At 52.9% G+C, this 14,750-nt stretch overlaps 1 protein-coding gene across 5 annotated transcripts in view; it reads right to left on the bottom strand.

The window, feature by feature from the left end:
• Nucleotides 1-14,750, bottom strand: part of PFKP (phosphofructokinase, platelet) — a 67,711-nt gene that overhangs the window by 19,534 nt on the left and 33,427 nt on the right. For all 5 annotated transcript variants that reach the window (XR_008510203.2, XM_054521665.1, XM_054521664.2 and 2 more), the window contains 10 exon segments: nt 14,103-14,268; nt 12,839-12,883; nt 12,499-12,607; nt 10,660-10,755; nt 9,176-9,268; nt 8,485-8,610; nt 5,814-5,878; nt 4,902-4,971; nt 4,572-4,718; nt 924-994 (listed from right to left, as the gene is read on the bottom strand). Coding sequence is in view for 4 of the 5 variants with exons in the window: in XM_054521665.1 (XP_054377640.1) it covers nt 924-994; nt 4,572-4,718; nt 4,902-4,971; nt 5,814-5,878; nt 8,485-8,610; nt 9,176-9,268; nt 10,660-10,755; nt 12,499-12,607; nt 12,839-12,883; nt 14,103-14,268 (988 nt within the window). In the remaining variant the exon portion in view is untranslated.

Below are 14,750 nucleotides of genomic sequence, written 5' to 3'. Positions count from 1 at the left end.
CACCTGTGCCCGGGGTGTCAGCGGCCAGTCCTCAGCCCCGGGACGCACACCAAGGGATCCACCTGCCTCTACCTAGAGGTTTACCGTCTGGGGCACCGACACGCAGAGCTCATGAGAACAGCCAGGAGGCAGCTGCAGAGCTAACCCAGCTCTGAGGCTCCTCGCCAGTGGCTGGGAGTACCAGGGTCCTGGCTGTAAAGCAAAGCAAAGCAAAGCAAAGGGTAAAGCTAACTCCCTTGGAACAATAAGCCAGAATTACGTGGAATCCATCATTTATTATATTTGCCAAAAACTACCTTCCTTCCATATGAGACTGTAATGTGTAGTGATGACAGATGTTAATATTCACACCCCTGACATGATCAAAGGCGAGAATCACTCAGGCTTCATCTACGTTAGAAAATCCCATCGTCCCCAGCGATGCAGGGACGCGAGGCTTACTGTAGGTCCGAAAAAGAGATTTCTAGACTAGAATTCCCTGGGTCCTTTCCTCGGCTGTGGAAATCTGAGCCTCGAGTCACAGCTGCTCAGGGCTACTCTTCCCACCAATGCTACCTGCTATCCAGGCTGCTTTAGGGTTTGCTTAGAGTGGCGTCTCCACGGCTCCATGATGCCACTCATCTTTATGACCTCCAAGTGGAGGCTTTAGGCTTGCCAGTAGGCTTTTCAAATGAATGGAAATATGAATTAGAGGGAGGCGTTCACAAGTTACCTCCTCATCTCTCTTATGCCCTGGGACGAATCCCCAGCTCCCTGGAACACGGGCAGTTCCACTGGAGGGAGGACCGGTAACTGCCTGCTCCCCTCCCTTAGGGATGCCACAGGAACTGCAAATGGCATCGGCACCCAGCGATTCTCTCCCAGAACACGGCTCTTCCTTCTTCCTTAAAAGCAGGTCATAAGAGTTGAGATTTGGAAGTTACCGTTTTGTCCCAAGAATGGAGCCTCCTTGGCCGGTCCAGCCCCCGACATCTGTCCAGCCGATTTCTTTGATCTAATGTGCAAACACAGAATGAAACAGCTAAAGCGAACAACAAAAGGCAAGTTAGAAAGTGCTAAAAATAGCTTTCTGTACTTTTCAACAGGCTGCATTCCGGTAAAGATTTGAGAGGCGTATGAGACAGCATTTATCACGATGCCCGGATGAATCAAGGGGAGAAACAGAAGCCCAAGGTTAACAACTCATGAAGAACAGCAGAGGGGCTGCATTCTCCCTGCCTGTGGGGGCCTCTGCGTCTCATCCCGAGCCATGTGTGAGATACATCAGCTCCCCGTATCCCGCCACCGGCAACTAAAAGAAAAGTAATATGATGGTTTCTAAACTGGTAAAAGATTAAGGGAAAATTTCGTTTCTTACAAACTAGGGAGAAAAAAAGGAAAACAGATTACTAAGCAAAAGGTAATCGCAGAAAGAGGATGCCACTGCGAGGACGGCAGGGCCGCGGGACGAGAACCCATGGGGCTCGAACCCCAGCTCCGCAGCTTCCGGTCACAAGATTCTGGGTAAGTTCACGGATTTGGTGGACACGCTGCTATGCTGCAGGGGGATCTCCAGGTAAACTACATTAGAAGAAAGATCATTCTACATCAAAAGGTAAATACTATACAAGGTGTGTGTGTGTGTGTGTGTGTGTGTGTGTGTGTGTATATACACAAATATATATACACAAATATATATACACACAAATATACATACATATATATACAAATATACATACAAATATATATACACAAATATACATACAAATATACACATATATACATATAAATATATACACATATATACATATAAATATATACAAATATATACATATATACAAATATATACATATATACAAATATATACATATAAATATATATACACACATATATATATACAAATATATATACAAATATATATACATACACACACAAATATATATACATACACACACAAATATATATACATACACACACACACACACATATATATATATATATATATATATATATATATATATATTTGACAGAACCATATAAGTCAGGCTTTTTTTTTCCCACATAAATCAGTTTTGAAGGCAGTATTTCTTTAAATAAAGCAAATACCAGTTTTAAGCTAATTAATTTTCACAAGTCTGAACAAGAAAGACAGGGAAAGCAAGATCCACCCAGGACAGAACGGTTCCTAATCCGGTTCCTGCTGCTGAGATGCGGGTGGATGGGCCAACACGGAAAGGGGGCCAGCAATGGTGGAAGGTGGATCATCTGTGTTCCCAGGGATGCCACAGGGTATCTCCACCCCACCTCTCTGCCACTCCTGAGTCTCCTGGGCTGGGGTTTCCTCTTCCCACCCTACTCTTAACAATGGCGCCCTGAGGACTCAGTCCTGGACCTTCTGTCTCTCCTGCCTGCACTCAGGCCCTCAGGGAAGCTCTGTGAGTTCTGCACCTTTAACTACATGGAGACGTGGAGCCGCTGAAGACTCCTAAACCCACGAGCTGAGCCAAACCCTCCTGAAGATGCTGGGACACAGGGGCTTACTGCACATTCTTGGCCGCGGGACACACACCTTCACCCCAGCATTCCCAGTCCTGTCCTCAGCTGAGGGACACACACCTTCACCCCGGCATCCCCAGTCCTGTCCTGGGCTGAGGGACACACACCTTCACCCCAGCATCCCCAGTCCTGTCCCCAGCTGAGGGACACACACCTTCACCCCGGCATCCCCAGTCCTGTCCCCAGCTGAGGGACAAACCCCTTCACCCCGGCATCCCCAGTCCTGTCCCCGGCCGTGGGACACACACCTTCACCCCGGCATCCCCAGTCCTGTCCTCGGCCATGGGACACACACCTTCACCCTGGCCTCATGAGTCTCCGCTCCTCATCCTTCCTGCAAGCAGTGTGTCTCAGGGCTTCCTAGTCCTCATAAGTTGCAACTCTACCCTTTCCATGTGCTCAGGCCAGGAACGGAGTGATCCTTGCCTCCTCTGTTTATGCCTGCGTGTACTTAGTGAGCAAATCCCTTCTGCCCTCCGTGCCCTCCATACCTCCAGACCCTTGGAGGTTTCTCGCCATCTGCACAGTAGCCAGTCTGGACCCACCATCTCTTGCTAGGTGACTGCAAAGCCCCGCTGGGAGCCCTGCCTCCTGCCTCCGCCTCAGTGAACACCACAGGGTCCTTTTAGAAAGCTCTTGGTGTGGGCCAGTCCCTGCTCAGGACCTTCGAATCTCACATAACATAAAAGCCAACCTCCTCAGGCTGCCCACAAACAAGCCGGCCCTGCCCCTGCAGTTCCCATCCTCACTGCCCTGTGTGGGCTCGGAGCCCCCGCCCCTGTGAGCATCAGCTCCAGAGCATCCTTTCCCTCCGCCTGGGATTAGTGTCCCCTGAGGGCCCCATGAGCCGCCTGCTCATCTTCTGACCTGCAGCCTGGGAGCACCTTCCCCAGCGTGGCTGTCTAGGGGATCTCCAGCAGGCCCTCCTCAGCATGCCTCTGAGCACTGCTCACTGTCCAGAGAGCAGGGGGATCCTCAGTCACTGTCCTCTCTCCCCGTCTAAAACGCAATCTCCATGGAACCAGAGAGTTGTGTCTGCTTTGCTCACTCATTTAATTCCTCAGCATAAGAATTCCACAAAGTAGGAGGCCGGGCACGGTGGGTCATGCCTGTAATCCCAGCACTTTGGGAGGCCGAGGTGGGTGGGTCACCTGAGGTCAGGAGGTGGAGACCAGCCTGGCCAACATGATGAAACCCCCTCTCTACTAAAAATACAAAAATGAGCTGTGCGTGGTGGCGTGTGCCTGTAATTTCAGCTACTCAGGAGGCTGAGGCAGGAGAATCGCTCGAACCCAGGAGGCGGAGGTTGCAGTGAGCCAAAATCGCGCCATTGCACTCCAGCCTGGGCAACAGAGCAAGACTTCATCTCAAAAAAAGGATTTCACAAAGTAGGTATTTGTTGGCTAATCAGACAAACAAATAGCCACAAGTTCAGCCCCTGGTCAGGAGCTCAGAATCCTGTTTCCAGTCCTCCCTCGTGCACCCAGCCCAGTTGGCATCCCTGTGCCTCAGTTTTCTTGTAAGGAAAATGGGGATAACATCTTAGATTTAGTGTGAGGCTTAAATGGGTGAACATGTGTCAATCCCACAGAACAACTGGATACAGCACACATCAGGAGGTGTTACCTGTGTTCACTAAGGTTTGTATTTCAGTGGGTGCTTGTGCATACCAGACACCGCCTGCTTTTCCTCCAGTGCCTGGTTTAAACCAACCACAGCCTCTGAGACAATGTCACCTTCCTTCTCACCTAATGTCAGGGCCATCAGACCCCAGAGGCACTGCCATCCCCCAGCACCTTTTCAGAAAATTCAAAAGCACATCATACCCTGGGCTCCATTTGAGGGCCTGAAACCTACCTTAGGGTGAGATTTTACTCCAGAAGCCATGCCTTAAATAAGTAGTCATTCAGTCACAATATCACAGGATCCTGGACTGAGGCGTGAAAAGATATGAGGGCCGTGGAGGGGGCCCCCCCCACATCCACTGCGCTCAGAGCCAGGGTGTCTGCCTGCCTACGGCATCCTGGGTGACTCACCTGGCCCTTGGCGAAGCCGTCAAAGCCATCATAGATGGCGAGCATCCTGTGGCCGTCGGCAATGCCAACGCGCACAGCTGAGCGTACGGCTGCGTTCATCCCAGCCGCGGGTGCCCCCACGTTGATGACAGCCACGTTGCAATTGGTCTGCAAAACAGAAGGCAGGTGAGCGCTGGGTCACGGGCACACGAGAGCTCCATTTGCTGCACACTCTGGCAGTGGCCCATGCCGTGCCAGGCCTGAAAACAGGTGGCCTCATTCAGCGAGGCAGAGGCCATGAGGGGAGGCCCGCGGGAGAGGTCGGGGCATCGCGGGAGGCCAGCCACCTACCTTTGGGATCTGATCATCTGGCAGCTTGATGGCAAGTCGCTTGTAGGTGTTCAGGTTGCCCGCAAAGCTCCTAAAGGAAGAGGGTGTCATTGGACCGGAGTCGAGAATACCGGACACAACTCAGGGCTCATGTGGAGAAACAGCGGCTTATCTGCCAGCACTCAATGTGTCTGCCGACTATCTGCGCAGAAGGAGGAGGCCCCAGAATTCCACGTGCACGGCAGAGCCCTTAGCCGTGACCCGCGGTGCTGTCCGTGTCTGGTGGAAATGGACTGAGAGAAAAGGGCATGCTTCTACACTTCATAACTTTCTCTTGCAAAACATGGGCCACGGCCGGGTGTGGTGGCTCAAGCCTGTAATCCCAGCACTTTGGGAGGCTGAGGCAGGTGGATCATTTGAGGTCAGGAGTTTGACACCAGCCTGGCCAACATGGTGAAACCTCGTCTGTACTAAAAATACAAAAATTAGCTGCACATGGTAACACGCACTGGTACGCGCCGGTAGTCCCAGCTACTCGGGAGGCTGAGGCACGAGAATTGCTTGAACATGGGAGGCAGACGTTGCAGGGAGCTGAGATGGCACCACTGCACTCCAGCCTGGGCAACAGAAGGAGACTCCGTTTTTTGTTTTGGTTTGTTTTTAAAAGGCCATAAGTCACCTTGTGCCTTAATCTCATTAGCTCCTAAGCAACCACCACCTTGCCAAAAAGGACCAATGGCAAATTTAGAAAATGATTTCTCTCTAACCAGTCACCAGGGCCTGCTACTGCAAAAGCGGTGCTGTGAGTACTGCCTGACTTTCTGATTTTTCATATTGACATAGAACAAGCACAACCCCTAAGCACATTTGCAGTGGCTGGGCCTGAGGGGTATGTGTTCCTGACAGGGCAGAGCTTTCTCCAAAGCACCTCACCTCCCTCGGAGTCGAACCGCATCTTGAAATCTCCTCTCGTCCATCGCCTTCTGCACATCCTGAGTCTTTTAAAACAACGATGAAAAGAAGAATGTGTCAGGACCTGGTGCATCATGGATGGGGTGGGTGGAGACTGGCTCGGTCCTTCCCACCAGCCTCCTCCAGTCTGACCCAGGCAGCTGGCAGCCCCAGGGTTAATGGTCTAGACGACCGGCCGCCAAGTGTGTCCTAATGCTGGTTGGCAGCCAGCCCCTCACTGCCCGGCTGTGAGGTCAGAGCCCTGGGGACTGCTTAGCTCAGGAGGCTTCTGAGGAAAAAGAGAAGGTGTCACCTGCTGTTTGTGGACACAACATTGTGAAGATTGAGCTCCAAGAGAACAAAGCCGGAGGAAATGAAATCTCTCAGGCATGGTTCTAAGGAATTCTCAATTTGATTATGGTGGGGAAAAACAAAACAAAACACACCAGCTCACTGGGGGATATGGGACGGGAGCGAGGTCACAGCGGGCGGGGGAGCTAAGGGGCCCGGATCGAGGCCCTGGGACACGGGGCTGGGCCTGATGCACGCCAGGCAGCCCCAGGCAACGTCAGGATCTCGGGCAAGTTCTTTCTCGCTCTGAACTTCAATTTCCTCATCTGTAAGATGAGAAAAATACTCCTACTTCCAGCAATCTCTAAGGTTATTCAAACACGTCAGACCCTCAGGAAGACGCCTGACAAACAGCAGGTGCACAGTAGTGGCTCCCTCAGCTTTAAAAACAAAGCCACACAAGGGTGGTTTCAAGGTCAGGGCAAGTGACACCTACCACGGTCATCTCTAGACAAGCAGAGACACGAGACACAGGCTCAAAATACACGTACCGCATGTCGTTCAGTGCTCTGAGCCTTTTAAGCCTACTGCCTCTCACATGCACACAGGCACACACTAACATGCAGACACACACTACCTCACACTCATACCAACATGCACACAGATGCATATAAACATACCTGCACACACAAACATGCAAACACATGCTACCTCACACTCATGCCAACATGCACACATCTGCATAGAAACGTACCTGCACACACACACAAACATGCAGGCACATACTACCTCTCCCAAACATACACACACATGCATATAAACATACATGCACAGACATGCAGACACATTACCTCACACACACGCATGCATATAAACATACATGCACACACTAACATGCAGATACATACCTCACACTCAAATGTACACATATGCATATACACACATGCACACACACTAACATGCAGACACACACCTCACAAAAACATGCATACTCATGCATATAAACATACACACACGCAGACACAAACTACCTCACACTCACAAACACGCACACATATGCATAAACCTGCATGTACATGCATATACAGAGACACACATGCACACACATATACATACATACACAGAGACATAAGCCTGCACACACACACACACACACACACATACACACAAATACTATTTTCTCCCTTGGGCTTTTGGAAATTATGTTTACAAGGTGACTTTCAACAAGTCCCTGACTTGATTGCTTCATGACTTCTTTGTGTGTGTTAAGAGGCAACAAAACAGGAGTCATGAATCATGAATGAACTCTGAAAAATAAAACAACAGCCGGGCACAGTGGCTCACGCCTGTAATCCCAGCACTTTGGGAGTCCAAGGTGGACGGATCACAAGGTCAGGAGATCCAGACCATCCTGGCTAACACGGTGAAATCCCACCTCTACTAAAAATACAAAAAAAAAAAAAAAAAATTCAGCCAGGCGTGGTGGCGGGCACCTGTAGTCCCAGCTACTCGGGAGGCTGAGGCAGGAGAATGGCGTGAACCAAGGAGGCGGAGCTTGCAGTGAGCCGAGATCGCGCCACTGCACTCCAGCCTGGGCAACAGAGTGAGACTCCGTCTCTAAATAAATAAATAAGTAAATAAATAAATACAATAACTTCAAATGCAGCTAACTCCACAGCCACCTCCACTACTGAGCAATGCCTGAAAAGCTGGAACTGCTTTTCCCTTTGTTCATTTGCAGGCAAGCAGTTCCCTGGCCCAAGAAGGGTGGTTGTATCTTCGGGTGACCAGAGCTATCCCTGTGTCCCATCACAGACCTGAATGTCCTTGGGGATAGGAGGACAGGAAGTGGCTGAAACTGGAGAAGTTTGGGAAGGTCCCACCTTCTGTACAAAATACCACCCCACAGATCTCTCTCACACCCGCCTCCCTGCCTCCCTGCCCCCTCTGCCCCACGGAAGTCTGTCACTCCCTCCTCCCCTGCACTCTGTCCATGGATTTCTCTCTCTCTCGGCCACCTCCCTGCACTGTCCTTCTGCAGCACCTGGCGCCCTGGGGCCACCTGCATCCTTGACTGTTGAGGATCCCGATGCTCTAGACCCCCCTCAGGGAAGGTTACGACTATGTGCCACAGAGATGGATGGTAACTTAGAAAACCAAAGAGCGAAGACGGCGCAGGCTCTGCAGGTGTGGGTGAGAACACAAGCCTGCTCCCTCCCCACAGACAGCTCACCTCCTTCTCAGAAAGGCCGTGTAACGCAGTGTGCACCGATGAGACACCCGAGGTGCCCAGGCTGGCCCGACAAGCAGCATGTGTCCCAGCCGTCCCCGCCCCGCCCTTGGCCATGGGCTGCCCACTCACCATCTGCACGCACTCCATCAGTGGCAGGCGCACGGCGTGGTTCCCGTTCAGTGACACGACACAAGCTGGGGTGTCCGGGGTGGCCTCTAGCAAGGCAATGACTGCCTCCACTCCCATGCGGCTGGCCTGGAAACCAGGTCCGTGTGGGTCAGGGGCCGCCTCCCGCCCTGTCCGGTCCCTGTCACCTCCTGCTATCTTTCCATGACCTCCAATGACCTCAGTCAGGTGCTCACAGTCCCTCCCACTTCCAGCCCAACTCTTTAGAGCCAAGGGATTTCCACTCCTTTAGAATCGGCAAGACGGGAACAGAGGGGCGATCAGAGCAGATGGAGAGCAGGAGTGTTAAGAACTGAGGGTTTGTACTTGGGATTCCTGCTGCCCCGAGTTGGGTTTCAGAAACTCATACAGAAACACAGCCTTTCTGCCCTGGGGTTGTGCCCTCTGGGGTCCACGTCATGCCAACACCAGGCACTGCCTTCCCACATTAGGGAGCTCTCCCCGCATCTGAATGGCTGCAGGCCTAGAGACTGGTCTACACCAAAGGTCTCAAGGATCGTTAAGATGAGGGCCGGGCCGCCGGCATCTCTGGGGGAGGATCTTGCCAGCCTCCACGGCCGGCTGGCGCCTGTGCCTCTCCAGAAACGCTTCCTCCTAGAGACCTTGTGAAGATGTCCAACCCTTCCCAACTCACCAAGATCCTGTCGAATGCCGAAGGGGTCCCTCCTCTCTGCACGTGCCCGAGGATGGTCACACGTGTGTCGTAGCCCAGCTGCGTGACGACGAGCTGCAAGGAAATGTCTCATTAGGACATGGAACTGTGATGTGGACACAGCAGCCCAGATCTGGAAGGAGGTACTGGGCACTGGAAAAGGTTTTTCGCTCTTTCTTCAGATCTAAATGGGAAAAGTTATTTCTAAATTTTGTTTCCTAGCAGAACGTTCAGTGTATATAACAGGCAGCTGAAACTTGGTTTTGAAAATAATACTGTTGTTACCAGACAAAATCTTGGCTCGCACCTAGAAAATGAACACAAGTAACATGTTCGTTGCTTTAAAAAAGAAAAATAAAAAAATAAAGTTTGAGTAGCTTGCATTTAAACTATTACTTATATTTTACAAAAAAATGTAAACATCTTCCTTTAACCAGCTTAAATTTGTTCAGCTGTGATTTGAACAGCACAACCCAGTCCAATCAAGGCACTCCCCTCACCCCAGCCCACGGACACGCTGGCCCGGTGATCTGGAGAGGCCACTGACTGTCTCTGGAACTCAGCTTATTCCTCTGTAAGAACAGTGGGGCTGGGCTATGTGAATTCCTTGGTTCCTTCTTGGTCCATTGTCCTATAATTGAATTACAGTTAAGTGGGAAATAAAATCTTTGCCTCGACTTTATGGATGACCACTTATAAATATTGGCAGATGTCTTTCCCAGGTGTCCGTCACTGTTTTCATATCCGGAGACATGTTTTGCTCCTTAACTGACCATAACAAAGCACAATAAAGAAGCCGACTTGCAAAGCCAGGTGGGGACGTCTTCTGCCCCGCGGCTGCTGCAGCCACAGCCCATCCCCAGCCCCGGCAGCCTGCGGCCCCGTCTACAGCAGGGGTGCAGTGCATGGCATCAGAGTCCTCTGCAGACGGGCAGGCACCGGCCTGAGCAAGTCCCAGGGCATGAAGCCTGCCAGAGCCCGTCCCCGGGCAGGGCCACGAGGACACAGCGGCTTTCTTTGTGAGTAAGAATGTGCTCAGCTGATGCTCTGGGTTACAGGAGGGCACAGGGAACAGCAAGACGCCGCCTTTTCCCACTGCGGCAAACAGAAGCCTGGGTCGGCTGCCAAGCGGTCAGTCCTCATTCTCAGAGCAGCGCACGTTTAAGAGCCGGAACATTCCAATCCAAAGAACACGCGTGGCTACTCGAGCTGACCCCCTCTATGTCTGCTGGGGAGCCCAGAACCTCCAGGGGCTTGGCAAGAGGGAACGTAAGTAGAATGGGCTCCCAGGAGCGGAAGCTGCATGTTTCCCCTGCCGTCCAACTTCTGAGTCATTATGAAAATGTTTTAAATATCAAGGATGAAAAGTTAATAATTCAATGTTCTAAACCAAGCCTGCCCATGACACTAGCCTCCCCTGCTTCCAGGCAGAAACCGAGGGAAAGTGAGCAGCTACACACACTCACCTCTTTGATTTTCTCAGAGGTAATGGGTTTATTTTGGGTATCAATTGCTCCTTCGGCCACAATAATAATATTCAGCCTTTTTTTCCGGGCACGGTTCTGCGGAGACAGAAAATTAAAGCTCTCGAATTCCTAATCCTGTTCTTAGCAACAACTGCAACAAAACCACAGAAGTTTGTCTCAAACTGAACTGGCCTCTTTCTGGGTAGGAATCTTTGCCTAACTTCCTAAGAGCTGCTTCCCAGTGACATCAGAAGGTGGTGAAAGGTGCTCTGGGTGACAGCAGGGAGGGGCAGGGGTAAAGGGGAAGGGGCAGGGGTGAAGAGAGGGGCAGGGGCGAGGAGACAGGCAGGAGTGAAGGGGCAGGGCAGGGACGGGGAGAGGGGAAGGGGTGAAGGGGCAGGGCAGGGGCGGGGAGAGGGGAAGGGGCAGGGCAGGGGCGAGGAGAGGGGCAGGGGTGAGGAGAGGGGCAGGGGTGAAGGGGCGGGGCAGGGGCGAGGAGAGGGGCAGGGGCGAGGAGAGGGGCAGGGGCGAGGAGAGGGGCAGGGGCGAGGAGAGGGGCAGGGGCGAGGAGAGGGGCAGGGGCGAGGAGAGGGGCAGGGGTGAGGAGAGGGGCAGGGGTGAGGAGAGGGGCAGGGGTGAAGGGGCAGGGCAGGGAAGGGGTGAAGGGGCAGGGGTGAAGGGGCGGGGCAGGGGCGAGGAGAGGGGCAGGGGTGAAGGGGCAGGGATACAGGGGTGAAGGGGCAGGGATGCAGGGGCAAGGAGAGGGGCAGGGGTGAAGGGGCTGGTGCAGGGACGAGGAGGGGGCAGGGGTGAAGGGGCAGGTGCAGGGGCAAGGAGAGGGGCAGGGGTGAAGGGGCAGGGCAGGGACGAAGAGGGGGCAGGGGTGAAGGGGCAGGGCAGGGGCAGGGCAGGGGCAGGGCAGGGGCAAGGAGAGGGGCAGGGGTGAAGGGGCAGGGCAGCTGTGGCTCACTGGAAGAGAGCTCTTTGGGACTGGGAGCTCACATCACCACCACAGATAGAAATGTGGCCCCCAGTCAGCCCCAGGTAGAGGGTGCTGGTGTGATTGACAGGAGTTCCCATGAGGAAGGACACACAGGTGGACGCCCCACAGGCGCCCCGTGCACTCCATGCTTCCTGCCTCCCTCCAGAGTTTCCTGCCACCTTCCTGTGAATCACTCCCCCCCGGCCCCTCCCAGGGGAGGCCCCAAAGCCTGGCCACTGGGATGAGGTTATATTGCACACAGGCTCCAGCAGCAGAGAGTCTGGAGAGAAAACACAGCGTGAGTGGACACAGGGCCCAGACAGTGGGTTTCTGGCGACCGCAGCTGCACCCAAAAGGCCTCACACTGCTGGGCCACCATGGCTGCTGTCCCCATCGTCCTTCCTGTGCTCACTGCAGTCACATGAGCCTAAAGAGGTTGCCAAAGGAACATAGCGACCACTCCACGATGTGGATTAACTCATCCTCAATGGGCTCGCTTTCTATAAAGCCCCAAACTAAAGACCCGCCCGTAGAAAATGGTAGGGGTGGCTGTGTGGAGCCTGGAGCCAACAGTGCCTGAAGTCCACCTGCCAGAGTTAGGCACGCATGGGGCATTCTAACCAGGCTCTCTCTGTCTCAGCCTCAGGTCTTAAATGAGACCTCTTCTGCCTTGAGTCTCAGCCTTCATAGAGGAAAACATGCCCCACGCTCACAGTCCATAGACTGAAATACAAAGTGTGACAAGCTGGAGACAGAGAAATTTTTTCACTTGCTTAAAATGCCGTCCCACTTGGGATCCTGATTAAAGCAACGCAGCCAGCATCGCCCGCTATCAACGGCCATGGGACCCACATTACCTCCGAGAGTTTGACACACATCTGCTCCTCCCAGCCTTCCTCTGGCGGAGATTCTGGAAGGAACACCCAGTCTGCACCGCAGGCCAAGGCACTCACCAGGGCCAGGTACCTATGTGGATAAGGCAACGGCATCAACACCCCAGAAGGATCCTTCCCACAAGGGCACCCCAGGCACCCCACTCAGCGAGACGGGCAGACCTAATGCCAGGTATGAAGCGGGACGCCAGCCCCTCCAGGACTCTCCACGGGAGCATTCAGGATGTGGTGTGCAGCCTCAGGGAGATGATGCTAAGGGTCCCCCACCTGAACCACGTCCACCGGACCCACCGCAGGTACGTACCCACAGTGTCGTCCCATCACCTCCAGAACGAAGGTCCTCTGGTGGCTGGAAGAGAAACAGAGGGAGCCCCGGACACAGCTCAGAAAGCGGAGAAATAGAGGGAGCACCCACTCAGCCCTGGACACAGCTCAGAAAGCAGAGGAACAGAGGGAGCACCCACTCAGCCCTGGACACAGCTCAGAAAGCAGAGAAAAGGGGCTTTGACAGCCGAGTTAGCCAGGAGGCCTGCAGGGACCTAGGCTTCAAAAATGGTCCATTTTCTACTAAGGCAAACTCTATGCAGTAGCCTTCCAGACTCCTGTGAGGAAGGGGACTTGAGCCACCTCTGTGCTCTCCAGTTGCACATTTGACACCGTCTGCCTGCCTGTGCCAGGACACACTCACACTCCCAGGCCCCGTGCTGGGCTCCTTCCCAGATACCTTCTCTATTGGGCACAGTCGGCAGCTGCTATCGCGAGCCACGGCTGGATCTCTCCCATGGAAACAAGTGAGTGCCAGTGTCCCTAAGTGGTTAATGCCCAGAGACTGTGGGTCTTCCCAGGGAATGGAAAAATCCAACTGCTCCCAGCAGCCTTCCAGCTTGGTGATTTTCCACCAACTGTGGGGTTCACGCCCACGCACTGAGAATGTCCAGTGAGGCATCACTGGGAACAGGACACGCACACAGAGGACTGGGAGGCGCCATGCTGGGGACTGGATTCAGCACTCTCCCAGTCTCAAGCACCTCATCCTTAAGGGGAGACACTTATTCTATTTACCATTTCACATGGTTTCATGCAAATTGCTTCAGAAATTGTACAGTGCCCCACAGAGTCATTAGTGATAACCTGCTGAGCCTAGAGCACCTCGGATCAAACGCTGTGGCCCCCACGACACTTCGTGAATCCCTAGGTTACACAGGGCAGGACATCGCTGGCTGCATTTCTAATGAGTGGTGTGGAAAATCCACACGACAGTTTCCCGCTTGCCACTCCTTCCGGAGATGTTTGGGTAGGACATTTAGATGATAATTACTTTGTTTCTTCCTTCCAAATTCTAATCAACTGTTTTCTTTTATCATCAGGTTAAAAACAAGGAATGTTTTAAAATTAAAAATGAAAAGCAGACCAGAGAACAATTTTCTGGCAACAGCTCCTAAAAGCCAAGTTACGAGACCAGCACCAGGACACGCAATCTGCAGAATGTTCTAGAGCCCGTGGTAACGTCTGAGCTGGGCACACATCGGGCCCCACTGGCCTCCCGCCGGTTCCTCTGAGCGCTTTACCTCTGGGCCGTGGTCATGATGGCGTCAACAACCTCAATGATCCTGTGCAGGGCGGAGTCAGTGCCGATGGTCATGTCGGTGCCGCAGAAGTCATTGTCGATGGAGCCCACCATGCCCACCACGTTGAGGTAGGCGTACTTCTGCACGGCCTCCTTATCGATCTGGCCTGCGTGGGGAGCAAACAGCACGTCTCGTCGCCGTAACCACGGCGCATTCGGGGGGTGCCCCACTAGGGGTGAGGCAGAATGGCCGTGGGTAGAGAAATCAACCACTCTCTTATTTGTTATTGGTATCATTTCTTTATCATCATTTTTTTTGAGACAGGGTCTCACTCTGTTGACCAGGCTGGAGTGCAGTGGCACCGTCATAGCTCACTGCAGCCTTGAACTCCTGGGTTCAGGCGATCCTTCTGCCTCAGTCTCCTGAGAAGCTAGAACTATGCCTGGCTGATTTCTCAATTTTTTTTGTAGAGCCAGACTCTATGTTGCCCAGGCTGGTCTTAAATTCCTGGGCTCAAGTGACCCTCCTGCCTTGGCCTCCCAAAGTGCTGGGACTATAGCTGTGAGCTACTGCCCTGGCCGATTCTTTATTTTCTCAGAACTCAAGGCAACCAGATTCTGCATAGTTAAGGAAAGAGAAGCCAGACAA

This window comes from Pongo abelii, chromosome 8, assembly GCF_028885655.2.
Source record: "Pongo abelii isolate AG06213 chromosome 8, NHGRI_mPonAbe1-v2.0_pri, whole genome shotgun sequence".
Taxonomy (NCBI): Eukaryota; Metazoa; Chordata; class Mammalia; order Primates; family Hominidae; genus Pongo; species Pongo abelii.
This window is presented reverse-complemented; position numbering and strand designations above follow the sequence as displayed.